This window comes from Ovis aries, chromosome 1, assembly GCF_016772045.2.
Source record: "Ovis aries strain OAR_USU_Benz2616 breed Rambouillet chromosome 1, ARS-UI_Ramb_v3.0, whole genome shotgun sequence".
NCBI lineage: Eukaryota > Metazoa > Chordata > Mammalia > Artiodactyla > Bovidae > Ovis > Ovis aries.
In genome coordinates this window covers 216,999,479-217,026,188 of record NC_056054.1, presented here as the reverse complement: position 1 = coordinate 217,026,188, position 26,710 = coordinate 216,999,479, and the positions used below count along the sequence as shown (strand labels likewise).

The following is a 26,710-nucleotide window of genomic DNA, read 5'->3' as shown; positions in this document are numbered from 1 at the left end:
ATTATTTCAGGAGCTCCTATTACCTTTGAGCTACAGTTTCTTTGGGGAGACTCTCTACTTGGGTTTTCCTGGGTTTCATATAGAGGAACAAGATGGCCCAGTGGACATCCTGGGTACCTATGACTGTGTAGGTTAGGGTAAAAGTCAAGTGCAGATGTAACTCTCAAATTTCTGCTGCAACCATCATTCTGAAGACTTAACATGAGACTCTCATATTGAAGCCTATGAAAAGAAGCCCATTATACACCAGTTTATTAGTACAATGTGTATAGAGAGGGTCGTTGCTGCTCGTCTGGGATGCTGGTGAATGTGCTAAATTACATCATATGGAGGAAGGGTGCAGGGAAGGGTGACATTTGGGCAAGACGGCAACTACCATTGCCTTCAACATTTCTGGGGCTGATGTGGAAGGCATTGAGTTTTGTTCAGTATAATTGGTTTTAATGTAGGGATAGCACAAGGATTTGAATCAATAACAGGATACATTTTCTAACAGTAGGAGGTGTTCAAACATAGAAGAGGCCACCTCAAGCCTCTGAAAATAAAAGCAGAGATGATACACTAAATAGGTTAAATGACTTTGATGAATACTGTCAAAGGGGCTCATGCTTTGAGAGAAGAAATGGCTTAGACCACTTTTGAGGGAGGTTCTTCATGTTCCCCCACCTCTCTGAGTCTTTGAAACTGCTCACTGACTGAAGAAAACAAGGGTGAAATGAAAACAATTGGATTTAAATGTCATATGATATAATGCTTTCTGTGAAACTATTCTGTCATAGTTGTATGATTGGGAACAACTAAGAATAATGACTGTGAAACACAAGAGATGGAAACTAGATTTAAGAGAGATTCCATGAAGACCCTGGACAATGCAAGGCTGCTGTAGTGTCCATTCCTCACTGTGGCTTAAAAGCTATGCCTACCACCCCTCTAAGCTGCCCTAGCTATACCAAGGGCCAGAAACTGCTTAACGCTGCTTCTCCCACCCCCTACCTCCCGGTATGAAATGCTATGGGCTTCCCTGGTGGCTCAGCAGTAAAGAATCTGCCTCCCCTGCAGAAGACACAGGAGACACAGGTTTGATCCCAGGCTTGGGAAGATCCCCTGGAGAAGGGCATGGCAACCCACTCCAGTATTCTTGCTTGGAGAATCCCATGGACAGAGGAGCTTGACAGGATATAGTCTATAGAGTCGCAAAGAGCTGAACACAACTAAAGCGACTGATCACACATGAAATGCTATGACTATAAAGTATTACATATCCTTCCCATTCCCTGAAAATGTAGAAAGAAGTCTAAGCAAAAGGATTTCAAATATTCAGTTCAGTTCAGTTTAGTCTTTGTGACCCCATGAACCACAGCACGCCAGGCCTCCCTGTCCATCATTAACTGTCAGAGTCCACCTAAACCCATGTCCATCGAGTTGGGGATGCCATCCAACCATCTCACCCTCTGTCGTCCCCTTCTCCTCCTGCCCTCAATCTTTCCCAGCATCAGGGTCTTTTCCAATGAGTCAGCTCTTTGCATCAAGTAGCCAAAGTATTGGAGTTTCAACTTCAACATCAGTCCTTCCAATGAACACTCATCCTTTAGGATGGACTAGTTGGATCTCCTTGCAGTCCAAGGGACTCTCAAGAGTCTTCTCCAACATCACAGTTCAAAAGCATCAATTTTTCAGTGCTCAGCTTTCTTCACATTCCAACTCTCACATTCATACATGACCACTGGAAAAACCATAGCCTTGACTAGACGGACCTTTGTTGGCAAAGTAATGTCTCTGCTTTTTAATGATTTAATATGGTCATAATATTGGCAGCATTTTAAGCTGCAGACCAGAAATGGCAGCCCAACTTTCTCACCTGGTCAGGCAATGCCTGCCATCACAGGACCTAGGTAACAAAGCAGACAAACCCAGCTTGTTGCAAGCATGGCAAGTAAGTCAGAATAGGGAACCATTTTGGGGTCATTGGGAAGTAGGGTTTCCTGCACTCATTCCTACAGCGTCCTGAAGCACGTGCCTGAATGACACACATGTGTAATGCAGAAGCCCATCAGAGGCCACGGGCAGGCCCTGCCCCAGACAGTAAGCACCCACTTTGCCAGCCTGACTCCCAGCTGTTTCATAATTTCTGTTCAGTTTGTGAAATAACAGGGCAAAAGCCCAGCTAGAAAGTGTTCAGTCTTCATGCCGATGCTAACAGCATCCAGGAAGAAAGGGCTGCTTTGCCCCCCAGCCACGGTTGTGGCTCGCAGCCCTCATTAGGGTGCCTACAGCTCATGATTAAGTGAATTAAAGGCCGCTTCTCAGCAGTGCCAGCGAGTTTACACTCCAGGTCCTGAAATGGGAGACTTATTTTTGCTCACAGTGCTCTCTTCTGCTGGAGGGCCTGGGATTGTGGCCCGTGGGTAGGAATGCAGCAATCCCTGTCTCCTGCCTGCTCAGGCCACAGTGAGCTGTGAGCCCTCACCTGGAAGAGAGATGACTCACAGCAGCCACAGTAGGCAGACAGATGATAGGAAAGAAAACCATTCCCCTATATGGGCAACACTTTTCCTGGATTATTCATTCAGGTACTTGGTGCCAGGGACTGTTCTAAGAGCTTTGTACGTAGTACCTCATTTAACCCTCAAAACTGTTACTGTCCCATTTTACAAATGTGCAAGGATTCCCCGGGGACTCAGTGGTAAAGAATATGCCTGCAATGCAGGAGATGCAAGAGATCTGGGTTTGATCCTTGGGTGGGAAAGATCCTCTGGAGGAGGAAATAGCAACTCACTTTAGTATTCTTGCCTAGAGAACCTCATGGACAGAGGGGCCTGGTGGGCTACAGTCCATGGGGTTGCAAAGAGTCAGACATGACTGAGTGAATAGTCATGTATTTTATGAACTACATAAAGGTGGAAACTGACACATAAAGAAGTCATGTCTTGCCAAATATATCACAAAAGTATTAAGTGGCAGAGCCAGGATTCGAACCCAGGAAACCCTTTCTCTCGCTTTTCTTTCTTGCTTTTTTTGATGTGGGCCATTTTTAAAGCCTTTACTGAATTTGTTACAATATTGCTTCTGTTTTATGTTTTGGCTTTTTAGTGCTGAGGCATGTGGGATCTTACCTCCCTGAGCAGGTATCAAACCTGCACCCCCCGCACTGGAAGGTGAAGTCTCAACTACTGGACCGCCAGTGAAGTCCCCCGGGGTAATCTCTTACAATATCCTTTACCGTCCTGTTTCTTTCTTTCTAGCAATAGGGTCCCTCCCAAAGTGCTGTGTCCCTGGGGCCTAGAAGCTTACTATTCAAGCATCACCAGATCTCTGCCTCTTCAGGTGTTTTGTTTAGGTACTGGTAGGAGGTGACACCTGGTGCAGTCACTGCTGGCAACGATGGGATCGTAATTACACAGTGTTGGAAGTGACAGCAAGAAATACTGATAAGAATCCATCACAAAGCAGTTTCCCCAGGAGAAGGTTCTCTGAGGGTTGGCTAGGAAGGAGACCTTCCAACTGAGCCTGCAAGATGAGGTGCATCCAGAAGGATGAAGAGTGGGCTGTGTGCTGGCACTGGACATCCAGCTATGTTAACAGAGGCGGACCCTGGCCAGGCAACAGCAAGAGGGGTGCTCTCAGAGAAGTCCTCAAAGAGGGATGGAAAAGTAAATGGGGAAGGTCCATTAGAGAATGAAGGAGGACAGACAATGGGAAAATGCTATTCCATTTTCCAAATGCTGTTTCCATTTGGAAAATCCTTAAAACCAAACCAAAAAAAAATAACAACTCTGAAATCACCAGTTGCAAAATGACAATAAAATATTCACCCAACAATGTCAACCGGTTCTGTCAGACATCGTGCCAACCCTTCTGTACCTATGATTCCAGCTACCTCTCAATATCCTGCCAAGTAAATAGCATATCAATTGCGTATATAAGGAAGCTGAGGGTCGGAGAGGGCAAGTAATTTGCCCAACGTCACACAGCTAGAACGAAATCTTGGTCTCCACAGCTTCAAAGCCAGCGTACTTTGCCCCTACACTAATCTGCTAGCCAGTCAGTTAAAAACTGGATAATTTTTTTTTCCTCTTAATGAACATAACCAAATCATCCCTAGTATTATAACAAATATTCTTTCCAATGCATGAGTAAAAGTTTATCTGTTGGTACATTTATTTTAATAAACTCAAGAAGGTTTTACTGCTGCACATAAAAGAGTACACTTTTGGAAATTATGTCTCAGACTTCAGCCAAAGGCACACACTCCTGTAATACTAACACTAATATTTATTGAAAAAGTGCTAAGTGTTGCTGCTATTCTAGACTCATTTAGTCTTTACAATAGACCTGAGAGGTAAATGCCATTGTTATTTCTAGTTTTACAGGCAAGGACACGGAAAGGCACAGGAAAGTTCAAGGACTTACATCTAATATGGCAGCTAACGTCAGCCAAAACACTACCCTCAACAGAAGTTCCCCAAATGCTCTCCTCAAAGACGCTCCCCTTGGCAGGATTGTTGCTCACTGACTCTTAAAGAGACATGTAACTTCCCCCTGGTTCCCCTCCCCTCTTTTCGGTCTGAAAGCATCTGGGACAAACTGCTTAGGTCCCAAAGAGTAACCTTTCCTGCCAGCGGCCTTTCTGGGCTAGGGCTCCAGCTGCCACAGCTTTTGTGAGGCTGGCCTAGTCACCTGAGTGAAAGCGGATCCTGAGAGATGAGGTGAGCAAATCTGACCACAGTGGACCAGCAGGTAAATAGGATGGGCTCTCCCAATGGAAGCATGAGATGGTGCCTGCTGGCCACGTTTAACCTGGATTCGACGAGTCCATCGAGTGTGAGATCTGTGGAGCTTCTGCGTGTGCTCCCAGTCACTTCAATCATGTCTTTGTGACCCCATGGACTGTAGTCCACCAGGCTCTTCTGTCCATGAGATTCTCCAGGCAAGAATATTGGGATGGGTAGCCACGCCCTCCTCCAGGGAATCTTCCTGACTCTTGCTGGTTGATAAAGCCAAGTCTTTCACAACCATTTTCCTGGTGAATCCTCACAACAGGTTTGGTGGTGGGAACACACTTTGTTAGAAGCCTCCCTATAGAGCTCAGTAAGCTCTGCAGGGATCAGAGAGTTGCCCGGGCAAGCAGGTGGCACACAGTGGCCCAAATCCAGACCTTCTGCCTTGCTGAGCAGGTTGCTTCCCTTCCCCCAAAGCAGAGAGGAAGCAACTGTGTTTTCAAGAGAGTACGACACCAAAACTATATTTTGGATGTCCTATTTGTCACTGAAATGAAGAGATGCTGTTGGCTCACTCCTTTGATCAGCATTCTGCAAAGCTGGCCCTATAACTCTATTCTCCACTTGAATATTTGGTTTTCTCTGCAACAACATCAAACCTACATCTTCATTAGTCTTCTGTGCTCAATTCTCCTGCTCTACGCTAGTTCTCAGAGAATTTAGTTCCCAGACTCTCATCCTCTCAATGTCTACTTCCATGACCATAAACCAGTAATTCCCATTTTTCTCCCATTCTTGATCCTTCTTCTATGGCTCTATCTCTATAATCCAATTGCATCTTTGCTATCACCACTGGCTGCCCCATACGTATCTGTTTTTAAAATTTTTTATTTACTTATTTATTTATTTTTGCAGGATCTTTGTTGCTGCACGGGCTTTTCTCCAGTTACAGTGGTTATTCCAGGCTATTCTGTAGTTGTGATGTGCAGGCTCCTCATTGTGGTGGCTCTTCTTGTGGAGCACAGGCTCTCGGGCGCACGGGCTTCAGTAGCTGCGGCATGGGAGCTCAGTAGCTGTGGCATGTGAGCTCAGTAGCTGTGGCATGTGAGCTCAGTAGTTGTGGTTCTCAGGCTCTAGAGCGCAGGCTCAACAGTTGTGGTGCACGGGCTTAGCTGTTGTGCAGCAAGTGGGATCCTCCTGGACCAGGGAGCAAAGCTGTGTTTCCCACATGGGGAGGTGGATTCTTTACCACTGAGCCACCAGGAAGGCCCAGATGCATCTTTAACTTACTGGTGTAACTTACTACATTCCAAACCAATCTCATCCTTTGCACCCAAACCTGGGCCTCCATTTGAATGCTCCAGCCTGACACTGGGGAACCTTCTGTGACCACCACCCTCCTTCATGGAAGACATCTTATCAACCACCACGTCCTGCACGATCTATACGCTCCATCTCTCTCAAATATGCCCATCTCTATCTCCACCTTCCATCCTCCTCCACCTCTCCATCTCTTTCTTCTATCTCCACCCAACCACCATCCACCTGAAAGCACTGCCCTCTCCAGCCTGGGCTAACCAGTCTCTCCTATCCACTGTTGCTTCCTCCCAATCACTTTTCTTGTGGCAGCTGAAGTTTCACTTTAAAAATGCAGATCCAATCACATCCCCTTGGTTAAAACACGTCAACGACTTCCCACTATTCTTAGAGCAAAATACGACATTTCCTAACCAGGCTTAACACTGTGCCTTGGCTTCCCTCCCTAGCATCCCTGCACGCCCCTCGCTGCCTTTGGCTGGATACTGACCGACAGGCCTCCACGCCAGTCTAGGTGCCCACTCCTGCGGCCTGCTCCTATACCACACTATTCTTTTCTACCATAGCAATCTGGCAATGGTCATGAACGGTTAGTTGGATGATTATTTGCCCATTGCCAGTCTCCCTCACAGATCTCATCTGTACAAGGGCAGGCCATTCCCAGTGTCCAGCATGGTTGTCTGCACAGTAGAGCTAAGCGTTCACTAAATTTGTCAAGTGACTGCCCGTAGGAATAGGCAGTCACTTGAATTTAAAAAGTTTTAATTCAACTGCATGCTTAAAAAAAGAAACATTTGAGCCTATAGTCCCTAAAAGCTCCATATTGTGCTTAGTCACTCATTCGTGTCCAGCTCTTTGCGACCCCATGGACTGTAGCCTGCCAGGCTCCTTTGTCCATAGGGATTCTCCAGGCAAGAATACTGGAGTGGGTTGTCATACTCTCCTCCAGGGGATCTTCCCAACCCAGGAATAGAACCCAGGTCTCCCGCACTGCAAGTGGTTTCTTTACTGTCTGAGCCACCAGGTAAGACCTAAAAGCCCCAGGCACTCATAATAAAAAATTAGAGGCTTATAGGGAATTTTAGACTCTAGGCTCTCATTTTGTATGTCAGTGCCCAACTATTTCTGGACAACGAGATATTTGTTGTATTTAAATTTTTTTCTTGGTGATGGAACCAAAGTGATATAATATCTTCCAGTTTGTTTTTATAACTGGCTGATGTCACTAAGGCCTTGAGGCACCAAATGAGATCTAGCTGGCTTAAAGATTAAAGCTTACTACCACGGAGCAGGCTGGCGCTCCTGGGGTCAGTGTCATTCATTTCTGTGACTGAAAGATACTCTCCCCCAAATGAGGGTATAGAGGGCTCTCAGCAAGTTGAAAAATATATATAGTAATTACGAATATCATTTCAAAACTCTTGAGAAGAATCAAGCATCACAAATCATCTTCCCAAGGTTAGTCTGAAAAGATGACCAGAGTAGGCACCCCAATACCTCAAGGTCCTGATTCCTGGACTCTGACTCCATGAAAAGTTGTTCACTGTCTAAGCCAAGAGTCAGAAATTTTTATTGAACTGAGAAAAGATAGAGGAAGCTCTCTACGTGCTTTTCCTCATTATTGATGGGCTCATTCAGCTTAGCTAGGTTTAATCAGATTCCTGGAACTTAGTTATAAATTGCACTTTATTATTGGTCAAAGAGGAGTTTTGTGCCTACCATGTAACTGGCCTGAAGCCACGTCCTTTTCATGAAGCTGATAAATGACCACAATTCAGTGTACAGTCAAAGTCCTTCTAAGAATACGCAGATCCTGATTTAGAACCTAGCCAGAACCACATGCTTACCTATAAATAGCAAAGGACAGGCAGGGATTCCTTAGAAACCTCTGGTCAGAGGTGACATTTGAAATCCCTGTGGAAGTCGAAGAGTACAACCTACACAGCCTTATGTCACCAAAGGGTTGTCTCTGTGCGTTGTGTTAGACTCTTTGAGACCCCCTGGACTGTAGCCCACCAGGCTCCTCTGTCCATGGAATTTACCAGGCAAAAATACTGGAGCGGGTGGCCATTTCCTACTCTAGGGAATCTTCCTGACCCAGGGATCGAAACTGTGTTTCCTGCGCTGGCAGGCAGGTTCCTTACCACTGTGCCACCTGGGAAGCCCAAATGAGGCATCTGAAGGGCCTTTATTTGGAAAAGGGAATGTGTATTGCAGGGTGCCAGCACAAGGCCGCCTGACTCACACTTAAGTGAAAGTCACAAGCCTAACTACGGACTTTGGCTGCTTGTCTGTGACCATGTGGTGTGAGTTCCTACTCAGAACCAGAACCAGAAGTGGTCACCAGGGCAGGGCAGCAGGCGTGGATGGGATCCAGCAGGACAGGAGGCAGGAGAGAAGTCCTGGCGGTAGGGACAGTCATTACCCAGGGGTTCAGAACTTACAGCCATCTGAGTATTTAGCATTTCCTTTTTTCTCTATTGAGGAATAGGGGTAAGAGAAAGGATCAAAAGATAAAGGTGGTATAATCCCTTGATGCCTTGTGGTTACAAGCATTTCTGCTTCTGGTGAGAAGCTGGGGCGCATAGACGTGGCTGCCCAGAGCAAAGTATTGCCGTGCACACCTTCTGTGCCTGCAGGGACATAGAGGGTGTGCCCCCCTGGATGCTGTGCTCCACTGAGTCTGAACTTTCTCCTGCATCCATTAGAGGCTCCAGAAAATGCAGCAAAAAACAGACACGAGGAGGCCTTGGCAGGAGCTCTGACTGGCAGACTGAAAGACAGAATCAAGTTCGAAGATGAGCACCTACTGGGCACAGCTTCTTTGACCTTGCTCAGAGATCCTTAAGTTCTCAGCATAAAAGACCACAGAGGCTGGGGCCAGGAGAAGACTATGGAAAAGCACACTGGCCCTGGCTTACCAAGGGACAGGCAGGACAGACACAGTGACAGTGGCTGGGCTCTGGAGTCCAGTCCCCTGGGTTTGAAACCTGGTTTTGTCTCAAGCTGTGTGACTGTTAGCAAGTTGTTAACCTCTCTGAGCCTCAGCTGCTTTATCTTTAGATGGGGAATTATTTTGAAGATTAAATGAAACAACTGACATGAAGTACTGGATAGAGTCTCTGTCCTATGGTTAAATGCTTTATAATTGTTAGGAATTGCCATTCTAGCAGCTTGATGAAAAGAAAAAAAAAAACATATAATGTTAAATAAGTCAAAATAAGTATGAAAGGAAGAAAATCTAAAACAAAATAATATGATGCATTCTCTGAAAAGACTTCGTGCCAACTGAGGATCTAGGTTCAAAGGCCAAGAGTTCTTGTGTAAAAATTTTTTAAAAAGAAGAAAATCTATATGTGTGTGTGTGTGTGCGTGTATGTACACATGTACATGTCTGCCTACTTGACTATGTTAAATGTTTTATGGGATGACAATGGGGACTTTCTAAGTTAAATGGTAAATGCCTTTGTGCTCAGCTGGGTCTGATTCTTTGCAGCCCTATGGACTTAGACTGTCAGGCTCCTCTATCTTTGGAATTTTCCAGGCAAGAATACTGGAGCAGGTTGCCATTTCCTCCAGGGGATCGTCCCAACCCAGGGATTGAACCCATGTCTCTTGCATCTCCTGCATTGGCAAGCGGGTTCTATACCAGTAGCACCACCTGGGAAGCCCAAGTACCTTTAGCTTGAGACAGTCCAGCAAATCACTAGGTAAGGAACTCACCAGCCAGACAGGGTAAATGCAAATGGTCAAGATTTTCAGAGTGTGATGCGCCAATGAGGTGAAGGCCCTAGGAAATGCTCTTGGAAGGAACAAAACACAAGCCAGGAAAGAAGCAGGAAAGGCAGGACTGGGGAGGACTGCCTGGCTTAGGAGAAAGGTTTGATTAGAAGTCAGGGGGAGTAAGTCTTGGATCCAAACAGCAGAGGCCCTTGGCCCTCGGGAGACTCAAGAGACTGAAGGAAATGGTGCACTGCTGGGCTGGACGCCCCTGCAAGAGGCTGCAGCCTGCCTGGGTGGGCGGAAGGAGATGACACTGAGGGAGGGCTGCAAGGACTGGTCTGAGAATTTCAGTGTGTGCCCAAGAGAGTAACCGGAGGTGATGCAGGCACTTCCACGTCTCCACTTTGGACTTCACTTCTGAGAGCTGGCTGATTAACACCCACACCTCCCTTCGCCCTGCCCTAGCTGTCTCCTTTGAAGGCATCTGACCCTGAGCACGATAGCACCTCTGTCTACAACAGTGTAGTTCTGAGAACAGAGAGCAGTAGGTGACCTTCAAACCTCTCATGGGCTGAGTGTGTGTCATGCCAACAACATCCTAGACTTACTTAGATTGGAAAGAGCTTCATTTGCCTGCTGCTGTGAGCAGATGCTTACAAGGTTCAGTTGTGCAGATCACAGTTCAAGGCTCTGATTACATATCTATACCTACTGCCTCAGGGCCTGTGTGGCTATGGAAAACAGGAAGACTTGGGTGTGAATCCTGACTTTGTACTTCCTGGCTCTGCGACATGGGACCAATGACTTCTCCTCCTTGAACCTCAGTTTTTCTGTCACTAAATAGAGATATGTGCTCTTTGCACAAGAGGTAAGATACATATAAAGGGACGATAGCAGGTGATGAGATCCTGGGTTAAGCAAAGCATTTCACCCAGTGTTTGGCATAAAGAAGTCATTCAATCATTGTAACTGTTGGGTGTTGCTGGTCTGCATATTAACACTCCACGGACATAGTGAGGTTGATGGGACTTATTGCAAACTGGAACAGAGGCCCTCACTGATTTATGCCAGGAAGGCTGGACCTGGATGTACCATTTAAAAAGCAATCTGCTCCCAGAGTCTGCAATTCACCACCCTCTGACTGCAGTGGCCACTTGACGGAGCAAGTGAATTGCAGTAATCTGTTAATGAGGAGCAAGACAGTGTTTGGGAGAATCGTAAAATCACTCCCCCATTACCGTGCACTCAGTGAAACCTTTCATCTGCCATCCAACTTTCCCAACAGCTATGGTCACTCAGCTTCCTAATTGTCTAGAGACTTTGATTTACCTGGCACAGGAAGGAGGCCCTGGACCAAAGTTCTTAGAAGGAGGCTTTAATAAACAACTGTAAGACCACACGTGAGAGTCTGACCTAGGATAAGCCATGCAGAAAAGCCTGGCTGGTGGTACAGGTGCCCTCACAGATGAAGCATGCCTGTTGGCGAAGGCAAGTCATGCCCACTAGCTACCGGACAGGCTTCTCTAGAAAGAGAGAGCCATAGGTGGGCAAGGCTTGCCTTGCATTCAACACCTGTATCAAGGTGTGTGTGGAAGGACTTGTGAAACGCCTTCTCCAGCATTCAGAACAGTAACGAAACAGAAGCAGCAGGCAGGCCCTGCTTTTCCACACTTGACATTTCACTTCTCTGCCAGGTCTCTGCCTGGTTCACTGTGTTCTAATTAACGCCTATATTCCACCTCTTGATCACCGACTCATTCACTCATATATTAGCTCCTTCATTCCACAAATATTTAGAAGGCATCTAGTATGTAATGGGTACTGTTTTAGACACTAATATCTAGATACATGGGGTTTCCCTGGTGGCTCAGATGGTAAGGAATCCGCCTGCAATGCGGGAGACCTGGGTTTGATCCTTGGGTTGGGAAGATCCACTGGAGAAGGGAATAGCAACCCACTCCAGTATTCTGGCCTGGAGAATCCCATGGACAGAGGAGCCTGGCAGGCCACAGTCCATGAGGTCACGAAGAATCAGATACAACTGAGTGACTAAGCACATACACATCTAGATACATAAATCTGAGATACACAGTGATAAAAGGGGGAAAAAAGAGAGATACAAAAGGGATCAAACATCCTGTCCACAAAGAGCTTACTTTCTAGTGGGGAAAGACAGACATAAAGTACCCAGGTGTGAAGGTGATTAAGAAATACATAAGAAAAAAATTCAACAGGGAAGGGCGACGGGATATGCTAGAGGGAGGGGCTGAGATTTTAAGTGAGGGGGTCAAGGAAGTCTCACTAAGAAGGTGATGCCTGAGTAAGACTGGAAGGGGCTGAACCCTTCACCTGTCTTTCTGATGTGACCACATCAAGGTCACACCACACCTGCTGGTAAAGTGCCCTTGGCCACCTCCTCCTTCGCAGCTCAGGCGTGAGTGCTCCAAGCAGGCTGCAGCCTCAGGAGGGGACCCAGGGCCACGGTGGGCACCCAGGAAGGGACCCCAGGTGCCAGGGCGCGCCCTCACCTCCTCCAGCCGCCGCCGCTGCTCCTTCTGCTCCTCGATGCGCTTCTGGCGCTCGGCCAGCAGCTGCCGCTTATGCTCCTCGTTCTCCCGCTGCTGCTGTTCCAGCTGCTGCCGCCGCAGGGCCTCAGACCGCTCCTTGTTGGCCAGCTGGAGCCTCAGGAAGTCCCGCCGCAGCGTCGACTCCCCGGGCAGGTTCAGAATGGAGCTGTGCGCAGGAGAGGGAGACAGATCAGGGCCCACTCTGGGTGGGGGCATCGCTACCCTGGGGTCCCCGTGGAGAAGGAGAGCCAAGCACAGGCTCTCTGAGCCTCCATCAATTCCACTGCTCACCTCGGCAAAGAAACAGAGCCCAGGGAACTAACTCAAGTCCAGCCTCCCCTTCAGTGTGATTACTGCAGGCACAGGCTGTCTCCAACGCCACAGAGCTGTCCCATTCCTGAATTCATCACTTCTCTCCAGGAAGGTCCACAGAGCTCCTTCCTCACCCTCTATTTCTAAAAGCTTTTTTGAGTACTGCAAGCCCTGAGTCCCAGACTGGTTTATTTTCACTTTTGAGAAAGAACTAAGCAAGAACTAAGCCAACAAATAAAAATGAGTAATCAAAAGCAGCGAGGAAACCTGCTCTACATAGATGGATATCTCCTCAACCACTTCACCTCCTAGAATGCAAGCTATAGACTCCTTGGTTCTGCACAGCAGCCCAGCCAGGAGGGGAATGTTCCTACTTGTTCAAACAGACCTAGTCTTTTTAATATTTCTGGCAGCTTCCTCTTGAGATAAATCCATTCAATAATCACTGAATGCCTACTATGTGGCAGGCACTCTAATAGGCTCTAGTGGATACAGCAGTAACTAAACATATTTTCTCTAGTTATTTTCTTGTGGGGAAGAGAGACAAACAATTCGACATTCTACAAACATCATCATTTCAGATATTAATAGGCTCTACCAAAGACAAAAAAGTGTAAGTTTTAAGAGGGACAGTGGCTGGGAGCTGGGGAGAGGATGAGGGCTCTCTTTTAGATCAGGGAAGACCTCTCCTAGAAGGTGATGGTTGAGCTAAGCCCTAAATGTTGAACATGAAGAGGTAGGGGAAGACTCTTCCGGGCAGAAGGAAAAGTTTAGAGGCCTGTCATGGCAACAACGGTGGCCTTTGTGGGGGACTGAACCCCAAGCAGGCTTCCCAGAGCAGAGTGAATGAGAGCAAGAGGGGTACGAGAGGAGGGCAGAGATGGGGAGACAGGGTAAAGCAGGAGGCTGTGGACACCACGTGTGGAACTTTTATCAGCAGGAAAGTAACAGGATCAGATTCATTTGGCTGCTCAGGAGATGCTATTCTGCAGGGTGTATGAGGGCAAGCAAGGCCACCCATTGGGCTGCCACTGCAGTGACCCTAAGGTGGAGACTAATCAGGTGGGAGTGGTGGGGTCAGAGGCTGCGAGAAGCCTTTGGGGACAGAGTTAGGAAAACCTGTTGATGGATCCAATGTGTGGAGTGAGGGATGACTTGCAGGTTTTTTCTTGGCATCTGGGCTGTGGTGGTGATGCAAACTGGGATGGGGAATGACAGGGGAAGAGTGGGTTTTGTGGTTGACAAGGGGATCATTCTGTCTTAGAGAGCGGGTAGCATGCTCTGTGAGGTACTGCCATGCATGCATGCATGCTAAGTCGCTTTAGTCGTGTCTGACTCTTTGCAATCCCATGAACTATAGCCCGCCTGGCTCCTCTGTCCATGGGATTCTCCAAGCAAGAATACTAGCGTGGGCTGCTGTGCCCTCCTCCAGGGGATCTTCCTGACCCAGGGATCGAACCTGCGTCTCTTATGTCTCCTGCATTGGCAGGCAGGTTCTTTACCACTAGTGCTCCCTGGGAAGCCCAAGATACTGCTATAAAGTGACATAAAAAGGCTTGGTTCACAGATAGTGCTTGGAGCCTACTAAGGAGTCTCCTTTAAAACCACAGCCTTTGTGTAGGACTCTAAACCAACCCCAAACGATGGTCACATGCTCTGTGCAAAGGCAGAAGGGCTTAGGGAACTTAGCCTCCTGTGCACATGATGACGATCTATTAATATTACCTGATGTTGAATCAATGTCAGATGATCTGAGCTGTATTACTCACCCAATCATTAACTCCATGTGTGATCTGATTGCCAGTGTCGGATCATTACCTCATTTCCATAATGAAATAAACACTGTCCCTTTTTACTTTTCAGGATTTCATGAAAATTAATTAGATGTGCCCATAAAACAGGACTTGAAAGATAATCTTCAGTGTCATATATAGACATGTTACAATTATAGAAGTGTTAAGGGACAGCTAGGTCACCCATTAAGTGACTCCTAACATGTGATATAGCAAGTATTAGTTAAGACAAGGGTCTCAGCTCCATGGAGAGTGATCAGAAGGGCTGATGTGTTTGTCTGAGCAAGCTTTAGAAAAACAGTGTACAACTTCTCGGAAAGCAGGGCATTTGGTCCTTTGCTTTATAAGAATGTTTATTTTCCATATCACTACTTGGCAGTCATCATCTTTATGCAGCTAAACTGGGGGCGGCCAACATGTTAAGTATCCAGATGGAAGGAAAGAATTCTCCTTCAGTCTTTGACCTTGAAGATTCCCATAGCAGGTGAAAAGAGAAAAATGGATGGCCCTGTAAGTTCAGTTCTGTTCTCTTCCAGTAGTTTTAGCAATAATCCAGCTTGGTTAGGTCCGAGTTAGCTCAGAAAAGGGATGCACTAGCTCACTCCAGCAGCAGTGGCTGAGTTGGACCCTTTGCTGGTTTGCTGATCTGCCTCAGTCATACAGAATCTGTTCCTTATTGAGTACTGGGCTCCACCCTTGGATGGCTAGAGTGTGGAGACCTCAATATACTCCAGTGACCCTTCTACTTTGTCCATTTCCCCAACAGATCTTGCTTCACGTGAACACTGCGTCTGCCCTGGTGTGCATGGCCGTGCTCTTTGATTCACCAAACTGCCATCAGTTGAATTCTCTTACAAAAAGAAAAATCCTGGTGGTGTGAGCACACTGGCATCAATTATTTATAAACACAGACTAGGCAAAAGTCAGAATCAAAGTCAAGTGAAATTTAAAACATAGGGATGATGGTAATAAAGTAGCGCTTGATTCTAGGAGCTAACATATGAGAGCAGGAACGGGCGTGGGCGTTCTGTTTAGGGCTCACCTCAAGAGTGTAATTTGACTTCCTGGAAGCTGTTTCCTCTTGGATTAGGCTGTGGTGAAAATACCATGGCATGTGACAAGGGCAGTGGCCACCTAAGTGTCTCAAAGGTATGAAGTAGTAGACTGAATAACTCAAATCTAAAAAATACCACTTAGGTCTCCAGAAAGCTGCAGTGTGCAGTACTGTTAGACTATTACCCAGCTAACTGCCTCCTCCCCATTCTACAGTGTTATGTACACAAGGAAACAAGGAAATACATCTTGGAAGACAAGATAAAGAAGATGCTGATTTCCATGTTTTCCTACAGCCTGCCTAGGGAAGTTTTCCCAAATTAATGAGTACGTGCATGGGCAATAAATTAAATAAGACCACCCTGCTGGATTCTTAAAAATGAACCTATAAATCAGAAGGATGTGAATTTCACACAAGCACAATTCACAATATGAAATGAGAGGATGGGTCTTGTTTGCCTACCTGGGCTCTCCGGAGTCATTCTCCTCTTCTTCTTCCTCACTTCCGCTGTACTCATACTCCGTCTCATCTAAAGAGAGACCCATGGAAGGTGAGAGCACAAAAGGCGCTGCAGCTCAGTAAAGCCCACCCTTCATTTCCTGTACAAGTAAACCAAGCCCCAAAGGGCTGTCCTAAATGTTGACCTGGGGCAGGCTCCAGGGCTCCTGACTTGTGGTCCAACAGTACCCACCAGCTGGATTCAAGCACATGGAATTAACATCTGAGACCGCTGCGGCTGACTCTAGGCTCTCTCTGTAATGCCTGGCATTCACATGCAAGTGAAGACAAGGAGCTGAAACAGAACTTCTCAGTTCCTGTTAACTTCCATTATAGAAGCACCTAACCCCATCTGGGTACTCTTGCCTGGAAAATCCCATGGGCAGAGGAGCCTGGTAGGCTGCAGTCCACAGGGTCGTGAAGTCGGACACGACTGAGTGACTTCACTTTCACTTTTCACTTTCATGCATTGGAGAAGGAAATGGCAACCCACTCCAGTGTTCTTGCCTGGAGAATCCCAGGGACGGGAGAGCCTGGTGGGCAGCCATCTATGGGGTCACACAGAGTCAGACATGACTGAAGTGACTTAGCAGCAGCAGCAGCAGCAACCCAATCTAGGCCACTGTTAACTTACTGACAGTAGTAATCATTTTTTTTTTTAAAGTAGGAATTTTATTATAACTTAACTGGACTCACAAATTGCCTTTCACTATCTCAAGAACAGAAAGAAACTTTTGACAGCATGTGTGACTAAAAATATAGGGTTAAATGTGTTTTTATTGACCCACTGGGAACATTCATTTAATTCACAAACATGTTAAGGGAGTTAACATGCAATAATGAATAAGATTGAGTCTCTGCTTTGGAGGAGATTAGAATCTGACGGTCAAGATGGACAAATATATAATCAGAGTTACCATGATTATGAAGAAAAATAACTAATTTTTATTGGGTATCACTCATGGCTGGTCACTATGCTAGATTACTTATGTTCTCTCATCTACTTCTCATAACAATCCTTTAACATGATACCCATTTTGCAAGCAAAGGTACTGAGATTATAAGCGGCTAAGTAATATGACTAATAAATCTGAGATTTGGATTTAGAATTCAACCCAGAATTTTCCCAACTTTATAATTAGCATTCTTTTCACCACATTATATACTAAATAGAAATACATAAAAAGAGCAATGAGGTATCAGAGGAAAAAAGCAGCTAAGTCCATGGGTCAAAATGGGGAAGCAACAGCAAGGTCTTAGGGGAGAAAATAAGCTGGACCTTGGAAGGTCAGTAGCCCCTTTACAGGCAGATGGAAGCTGAAAGTGGCTGAAAAAGGAGCATTCTAAGCAACATAACTACCTGAGTTAGGCTGCAGTACTATAGTGCATGAATGTTCAGGAAACACTGGTTTCTGAATGTTTGGTGTGAGAAAGCAGATGGAGTGAGAAAGGTCGGCAGGTCTGATGTGACTTGCTGATCTTTAACATGCTGAGGCTTTTCTGTGGGCAGTGGGGAGCCTTTTGGAGGAGCTTTTCATTTTAAGCAAGGGAGGTGGTCATAGGGCTATCATCCGTTGATAGCTGTGGGTTAGTAATTACAACTTTGAAGACATTTGTGTCCCTGAAAAGCAACTGAAACTGCAATTTGCGTACGTTACCACCAGGAGGCAGCAGTCACATGATAAGAACTATGGAATTTGATCACAAACACACTTTGCTTTCCATCCTACTCCATAAGGGAAGATGAAAGGAAGGCATAGCATGATGACCTCAAGCGTATTTTTAAAAATCATAAAAATTCGCTTTACATGTTTTGATATGTATGAAGCTTTCAGGCCACTTTTTAAAAAATATTATTCCACCAAAATGTAAAGACCCTTCATAAAATGTTTCAAAGTTCTACATTGAAAGTTTAATATTCCAAACTTTCCTGAAACAAAGCAACAGAGAATTCAAAGTAAACTGCAGAAATTTCATCTATTAAAATAAATTAAAGCAAGAAACAGAGGCACACAATTCATCTAATTATTTGTCCTCAGTAGGGTAAAACTTTTGTTTGTCAGATTCCTCATCTGTAATACTTCCTCAGAATCCAGCATGATTGCTTTTGCACTGCTGTCTTAAATTAGCATGTCTCAACATATCTTAAGGGAAAAATAGTATTAGGTTGCACATGCATGCTAAGTCACTTCACTCATGTCCCACTCTGCAAGCCTATGAACCATATAGCCTGCCAGGCTGCTCTGTACATGGGATTCTCCAGGCAAGAATACTGGAGCGTGTTGCTGCACCCGCCTCCAGGGGATCTTCCCAACCCAGGAATAGAACCTGCATCTCTTGCAGCTCCTGCCTTGCAGGGGATTCTTTACCCCTGAGCCACCAGGGAAACCTAAGTATCAGGTTAAGAAATCTTAAACAATGCATATTAAAACTTTTGATTCTCCCCAAAACTGGTCTTAAAGCTACTAAGAGAATGAAAAAGTACTAGAAGGAGCAAATTAAGTCACTTATCAAATCAGGCAACTGGAAGGATGTCTCATTTGGGCAATACTCTTTCTTGGAGCAGACAGAAAAAGGCTGTTGGTATCTCTTAATCCTAAATAGAATTAAGTTCCTTAACTCACCATGCAATTCTTGAATATGCCTACTACCAAGAATCTTACTCTTCTACTCCGCAGAGAAGGAACACATTAAAAATAGTCTGCTGTCACAGGATGGTGAGTTCTGAGTCCCAGTCCAGAGTCTGCGCTCCCAAAATGTGCAAACAACCCAAGGAACATGCTTTATCCATTCTTAGAGTTCAGAGGCAAAGAGGTCACAAGATCTCAGAAAGTACCTCTAAATACTACTGTAAAGTTATGTCAATATAGAAGTTTCTAAATAAGTATTCGTTGTTCAGTCACTCAATTGTGTCCAACTCTGCGATCCCATGGACTGCAGCATGCCAGGCTTCCTTGTCCTTTACTATCTCGCAGAGTTTGCTCAAACTCATCTCCACGGAGTCAATGAGGCTATCCAACCATCCTATTCTCTGCCGCCCCCCTTCTCGTCCTGCCCTCAATCTTTCCCAGCATTAGGTCTTTTCCAATGAATCAGCTCTTTGCGTAGCTTATATTTATTGAGTACATCTATGTGCCAGAAGTTGTAGTAAGCATTTTACATGTATTATCTCATTTAATCTTTGAAAAAATGCCAGAGAATAGTCATTATTCTTATACCCCCATTCCTATTTTAAAGATGAGAAAACAGGGGTGGAGTTCACATAACTAAGGGGTGGAAGTAGAATTTGAACTCAGAATTTGAGTGTGAAAACAAGAGTCTCAGTACTTAACCTAATCTACGTATGTATAGGAGAATAAATTTTCTTTTTAGAAAAGCTGGCCTTTAATGGGCTACATGTCTGATACACTGCTCTAAACTATTCCCTTTGAAATTCTGACTTCATGGAGTGGCCCAAGACCACTATTTATGAGTAGCAGTTGAAAAATCAGTCCTGGCACTTTTTAACCTCGACTCATGTATTTCTCTCCATGCCTAGTTTGTGCATCTTGCGCTGCCCTCCCAGCTCCTTGGGTTCTCGTTGACACGTCACGCCTCTCCAGCCACTAAGAGCTGGAGATAGGTTTCCTTTCTGGCCTAGCCTCAAAACCTCCTGCTCCTGAGTCCAACCTGACCACACGTTCCCCTGAGTCCCAGAGGCTGTCTGCAAAGAAGGAACTCTTTCCTTGAAATGTTCACTGAGGATTTCTCCTCCTCCCTTAGCCTTTGCTGATCTTCCCTCTGCCCAGTCCTGACTCTTACACTGCTCACTCCCCACCCCTAGGACCCTGCTCATACTTTGCCATGTGACAGATATTAGCTGTAGAGACAAAGAAGAGAAATTCAAACACAGTTGTGAACTTTCAAAGATGCGAACGTGCATGCCAGCTCCAGTATGCCAGCTGGCGTACTGTATTACTGTACTTGTCAAGGTACTGTACTGTCAGATTAAAAATGTTTTCTTTTTTGTGTTTGCTTTTTTAATGTACATGTTATTTGTGTGAAAAGTTATTATAAACCTATTACAGTACAGTACTACATAGCAGGTTGTGGTAGTTGGGTACCCAGGCTAACTCTGTTGGACTTATGAACAAATCAGACTTAGGAAGAGGCTCTCAGAACAGAACTCGTTTTTAAGTAGGGGACTTACTACAAGAGGAGTGCACCCTCTGTTCTTTGCTGCCCACCAGCCTCCTCTGCTGCCTCTGGATCAGGAAGAGCAGAGGAGAAAGGTGGAGAGGACAGAAGTGGAGACAAGCTCATCACCATGGACCTCCCACCCTCGGCCTCTTCCCTTCCCCTCTGCTCCACCCACCCACGCTCAGCACTCACTTCATCAGACCGGAACTTCCACCTCACTGCCAGCCGCCCCTTCCTGCTACCACCAGGGAGCTCTCACCCCGTCTGCTCTCTGCATTCTCCCCCTTTCCTTCCCATCCTCAACCTTCCCTACTGCCCTACCCAACTAAGTCATAAAACCTGCCCCAGACCAGGTGAGTTCACCTTGGTCAGGATGCTAGTTAAGGAATTCTGAGTCTCTATTCAAACAACCTTGTCCCGGGACCCCAAGTTGGACTCATGCCTTTCCAGTGATGCAGTGAAAAGACAGGGTGGGACAACAGATAGAGCCATAAGAAAAAAGAGGTTTTGAATCTATGAAATGAAGGGGAAAATGCAATGTTCTGTATAGTAGCCTGGCAACCTCCTTAAAATTCCTGTGACTTATAATAAAAGTCCTTCTGACTTCCAAATACCTAAATTAGAAATGAGCCTCAGAGCACAAAAACTTAAATGGTGAAAAGTGCCAGTACTGAAAAAATGTCAATTAGATGTGTGTGTGTGTATGTGTGTGTTTAAGGTTGCCTGTCTTCTGTAGATTTTGCCTTTGAAACATGAATATTCATTTAAATTAAGAAAATCACTTGTTATATTAAACCACTTCCTAGTATCACTCAACACGACTTGTTCACTGTCTGGAAAAGGTACTACTTCTTGCAATTCTATTCTTTCATGAAAGATTCCATTTCAGCAGCCTGCCCCTGGTGATGCCCACAGGCTGTGATCTCTGAGGCAGTCCGCACAGTAAAGAACAATGCAGGCTATCTGAAATCCCCTCGGTCCCTCCAAACACATCAAGAGCCCATGACACTTGGTCTTTTGTTTCCCTCGCTGCAATAAAAATGTGCACCTCACCTTTCTCTCCTCGCTTCTTCTTTGTTCTATCGATATGGTCCTTGAGCTGGATGCGGACCTGTCGCTCATTAGGTTGGTCTCGTATAAATGGATGCTTCATCAGTTGTTCCGTTGCTGGTCGCTGGCTGTGGTTCTTTACCAAACAGCTCTCGATAAATGACTGGAATTTTTTTGACCTGACGAACAGAAGAGATGAACCCATGGATAAAAGGACAATCCAAAGAAAAGGAAACGTACATTTTCTGAAATACGGGAACAACAATAACAAAAATAGGTCCAATCAGCTACAAAGGGATCAGCCAGTCACGGAGTACATCTAGCTCTTTATAAAGCACAATGGGGTTCAAAGGAATCCTTGCCACCAACACACAACTCAGGCAGTGTATGGCAGTTACATCGTGAAGGCTTTTTTGCCTAGTTTATATGGTCACACTGAAGACCAACAGGTACCACTGAAGAGAAAGACCCCAATAAAAATCATTCCTGGAAGGTCTGTTGGAATGAGCGAACCAGAGCTGGGCCTTAAAGAATTAGGTAAAAAATAATTATTGGGAAAGAACGGTTCAAGGAGATAGGAATCAGTGAAAAACTAAAGCTGAGATTGAGCATACTATATGTCAGGGGACACTGAGGTAAGCTAAGTAAGGCAGGAAATGCAAGCTGGAAAAAGTAACATTAAGGTTGGATAGGTAAAGGGGACAATTTGTAGAAATGAACAAGATTCTTACATAGCAAAATGAAATTTAGGCAAAATTTTTTAACTGGCAATTTCAGAATCACTTTTGGACTTTGCTTTTCAGTGAGCAAGAATAGGATGTATGTGAATGTCTGCTATCGATCCGTGGACTTGGAAACTTAACTTCAAGGGACTAAGTTCACACCCAGAAGCAAATTTATCTCCTTCTAGAGAGGCACCATCTCCTCAGAGATAAGCCCTGTGCCAGGGACGCAAGGGGCAGCGGAGAGCCGGTGAGGGATACCAGCGATTAGGGCACAAGTCCACAGCATGGTAGAAATTAATGATGACTTGAGCTATGATTCATGAGTTGGGCATGCCTGTTCTGGCTGAAAGTTCCAAGAAACTGTCCAGCATCATAAACAATTAAGCTCATGGTTCTATTGCATGCCTTTCCGAGGTGCTCCACTGTCAGCAAGGCATATCACTCTCAGAGACCTTCGGGGAGTGCTGCACACCCTCCTCACTGTTCTCACCTTGATCAGGAATGGATCCATTCTGTGCTCTCTGTCGCCCTCCTGTGGATCACTTGGTTGTTACAGAAGCAAATCTCCAAAGTAAAGCTTTCCCAAGCTTCCCAGCAGGTCCTATGTATAACCTTCTAGCCTGAAAGGTGTCCTCACCATACAGAACAGAATGGTGAGCGTGTTCTTCAAAGTTCAGGTGTCAGCGGGCACTGTGCCATTCTCTACTTCTGCCCAAGTCAAAGCAGTGTTTCACCTTACCCCATGTTTAAAATACTGAATTACGGGTATTTTTTCCCTCCTTAACATTCTAGGTGATGTTTAAGCTTTTAAATTATTCAACATAGAAGTAAAAGTCACCTGGGGGTCAGCTCAGAATGAATCAGGGTTGGCAAAACTAAGGACTAGACAGAGTAACCACAGGATGGACATTCTAAGTATCTCTCTCTTAAGTCCTTCAGCCCGTACCCCTGCCTTCTGGACCCTGGAAATTCTCTCCAGAGCTGGGATATGCCTGAGCCATTTTTGTATCATGAACACACTATATATCCAACAAACAAGTGGATGCATAAATGGTTATCAGGTGAGAATCCCACCCAAGAGCTGTAATGTGGCTTCCTTCAAATCTGTGCTTGTGAGAGACAGACAGGAAGGTTCAGAGAGAAGGTATTATTTCATACATTTTATTTCTATCCATCAGATTAATCTGTGGAGGCACTAATGTGGTAGCACCTAAGGAGGGACTTTGCAAACAAACAACCAACCCATAATGAAATAATGGACTGTGTTAAGCAATAAACTGAAGAGAATAAGGTTAACCTTCATAAAGAAATGGACACACTCCAGGCTGTACACTTCTAGGTAAGAAAATCAGTATTAGAAAGATGAAAACAAAATCAAATGAAGACAGAACATTATTAAATATTCACGAGAATGCAAATGGCAATTCTCTTTTTTCTATTAGAAAACGTGGAAGAAAGAGTTTGTTCTTTATAAAGTGCTCGACTGTTCATTAGGGGATGATAAATAAAAGAAATCACATCCAATTTAAAAAGAAAAGTCACACTTAATAGACTGTACATTCTCTTCCCTGATCCTGGCACCTCACAAAAGCCAGGGACATCTCCAAGATGAGAGCGTGTTCAGGGAGTTTAATGGAAATAGCTATAGCAGTCTTTTTTCCAGTATGTCTCCTGGTGGGAAGGAATCTCATGATATACTCAAGAGAATATCTTTGGGCCCAGAGGATGAGCCAAGATGTGTGAAATTACAACGCTGGCAGTTTACCCCCATGTCCTCTGCAAATGGTTCTGCTTCAAGAGAAAATAGTGCTCACTTACAACAAATCTTCAAAGATGTACTGTCTCTATGTAAAGTTAGTGTGACCAAAGAATCAATATGTTTAATCACACATTTAATTAAAAGTAAAAAAACTTCACCTACATGGAGCATCACCTGACTCTTTGCTGAGAGTCCTAGTGGGTTTAAAGTATAGTTCTATACCTTTATTGTTTTAGTCTTGAGTGAGTGAAGTTCCTCAGTCGTGTCCAACTCTTTGCGACCCCACGGACTGTAGCCTACCAGGCTCCTCTGTCCATGGGATTTTCTAGGCAATAGTACTGGAGTGGATTGCCATTTCCTTCTCCAATGAATGAACTGAACAAGTACAGTAATGTAGACTAGAGGAGAACAAAGGTATATTTCAGGTCCCTGAAATGTTTCAGTCTTAGTTGCCTATAATTCAGTTCTGTCACTGTTTAAAAAGCCCAAGATTAGCAATACCAATTTCCCAAGGCTTGGCACGGAGAGATAAATGACAGTCATTGGTACTTTTCATCTGAGACACTAGTTCTCTAATACCAGTGTCACCGAGCACTTTATCGTCTCCGATTTTCCTGTTTATATGTTAAATTGTGTTGTTGTTGTTCTTTAGTTGCTAAGTCATGTCAAACTCTTTGGTGAACCCAGGGACTGTAGCTTACCAGGCTTCTCTGTCCTTGGAGATGTTAAAAATGCCTGAAAGATCATTACATTCATCACTATAACTGCTTGGGCTAAAAGTTTCTGGTAATCTTCAGACTTCCTAAAGGCAATTTGATCTTTAAAATTTGTACTTGCCTGCTGCTGCTGCTGCTGCTGCTGCTGCTAAGTCACTTCAGTCGTGTCTGACTCTGTGCGACCCCACAGACAGCAGTCTACCAGGCTCCCCCATCCCTGAGATTCTCTAGACAAGAACACTGGAGTGGGTTGCCATTTCCTTCTCCAAAGCATGAGAGTGAAAAGTGAAAGTGAAGTTGCTCAGTTGTGTCCAACTCTTAGCGACCCCATGGACTGCAGCCTACCAGGCTCCTCCATCCATGGGATTTTCCAGGCAAGAGTACTGGAGTGGGGTGCCATTGTGCTTGCCTAGAACAATCCTTTTTCTCAGGTGATTTGGGGCATATTACTTAACTTTTCTGTATCTCTGTTTCCCTGGCTGCAAATGGGGATATACTGTTAGCACTTATTTCAAAAGACTGCTGTGATAAATAAATGAGTTACTTCATGTAAAATACTTAAAACTGTGCCTGTGACATCACAAATGCTATGATTATTATTACTATTAATACTTTGACTATTGATGACAATGTCCCACCCTCTCTGACCATCACCAGGCTGAAAGAACAGTAGGATCTGCCTTGAGGGCTAAGAGCAGAATTGTGATGGTGTTTTTCCCAACTTGTGTTGAATTGAATAGTATAGAATTCTTTAACAGAATTACTTTACGTGTATTAGTATTGGATGCATTAGCAGCAAGAGTGAGGACTCACTCATCTCCAAGGAGACTGCAAAATATGCTGATTTTAAAAGACTCTAGTAATTTTTGTTTTGATTTTAATAAAGTCCAAAGTCACACTACTATAAGTACTTTCTGATATTTTCTATTATTATTTCATCTAGAGCTCCCTGCACCCCTAAGAAAGCATTGTTATTTCTAAAACAAAAGTGCCAGAAAACTCAGCAGGAATAGGAAGTGTAGTTTCATAAAATAAGAGAAATGTTTGGAAGCTCTGGAGTAAAAAGCAGCAGGCTGGGGTTCCAAGCTGCTGTGAGCCTGGAACTTAGGATAAGACATAACCTCATCGGGCCTTCAGTCTCCATCTGGAGCCTGAGTGGTTGAAACCAGGAATCTTATCTCTCTTCCCAGAGATAAGCAGTTATGACTTCTCCAATGAGCTCAGTCGAACACTGCTTTGCCTGTGTGGAATCTTCACATTTAAAGGGCATGTGAAAAGGACAAGACCGACCACCTTTTACAGGAACAAAGTCAGCCCCATCCTTCTTCAGCGGCCCCTGCAAGGAAGCTACAGCATGCAGTACAAGCGTGAGGGATGAGGGGCCAGGGTGAGCACAGCGGGAAGAGAAGGGAGGGGAAATCCTTTGCAGGAGATGGTTATCCACGTAGGCTGAATCTCACTACACATGAGCAAGAGGAGAGCGAGGAGGGAAAGATGGGAGCCCCGCTGCACCGGTCACTTGGTGACATGGCGACAGAGGGTGACAGCGTCCTTCTCCTCTGACTCAGCCCAGGTTGTAACCCTCCTGGAGGCCTAATCAAATGTCTGAGCCACCTGAACACTGACTGGAGCCCGGACCACCTGGCTTCTTTGGCGCCAGGCCTCTCCTCACTGTGCTGAGGAAGGCCAGGTTCCTGCTCCCCGGGAAGCTCTCCTTTCCTCCTACAATGAAAGGGGCAAAGAGCAGTGATACTGACTTTCTTCCCTGATATTAAGGCTCAAGGGAAAAATGCTCACTCGGAGGGACTAGTATAGTCCTTCTCTACCACTTTAACCCTGAACTCTGAGAAGTCGAATGGCACAGTAGAAGAAACACGGGTCACGGACTTGGGACAAGGACCATAACCCACCTAAAGCCTCAGACTCTCGCCCATAATATGAGGACGCAGAGCATCTGCCCAGCAGGGTTGTGGCTAAGAAAATAAAGGTTATTACAGGATTATATGAAATCATGTGTGTGAAACTTCTGAAGACTGTAAAGCACTATCGAATTTAACGAATCCTGAATTCAATAAAAACAAATTTTTATATATATATTAAGTATATATATATTTTAAATACACACACACATATAAATATGTTGCTGAGACTACAGCATACATGTGCCTTGTATGCCTTGTATGTCATAGATTCAGTCAAGTCCTTGGAAATGATCCTCAGCTGAATGCTTACAATGAAGAGTTCATGGCTGTCTCCGCCACAGAGGTGTCCCCTTTGGTCATATGTTGGAATATACACC

General features: G+C 45.1%; 1 protein-coding gene across 8 annotated transcripts in view; it reads right to left on the bottom strand.

Moving 5' to 3' along the window:
* Positions 1-26,710, bottom strand: part of TNIK (TRAF2 and NCK interacting kinase) — a 401,194-nt gene that overhangs the window by 85,970 nt on the left and 288,514 nt on the right. For all 8 annotated transcript variants that reach the window (XM_027958346.3, XM_027958352.3, XM_060393683.1 and 5 more), the window contains exons 10-12: positions 21,215-21,390; positions 15,947-16,013; positions 12,287-12,491 (exon numbers count right to left, since the gene is read on the bottom strand). In XM_027958346.3, the coding sequence (XP_027814147.1) occupies positions 12,287-12,491; positions 15,947-16,013; positions 21,215-21,390 (448 nt within the window). The remainder of the gene's footprint in view (positions 1-12,286; positions 12,492-15,946; positions 16,014-21,214; positions 21,391-26,710) is intronic.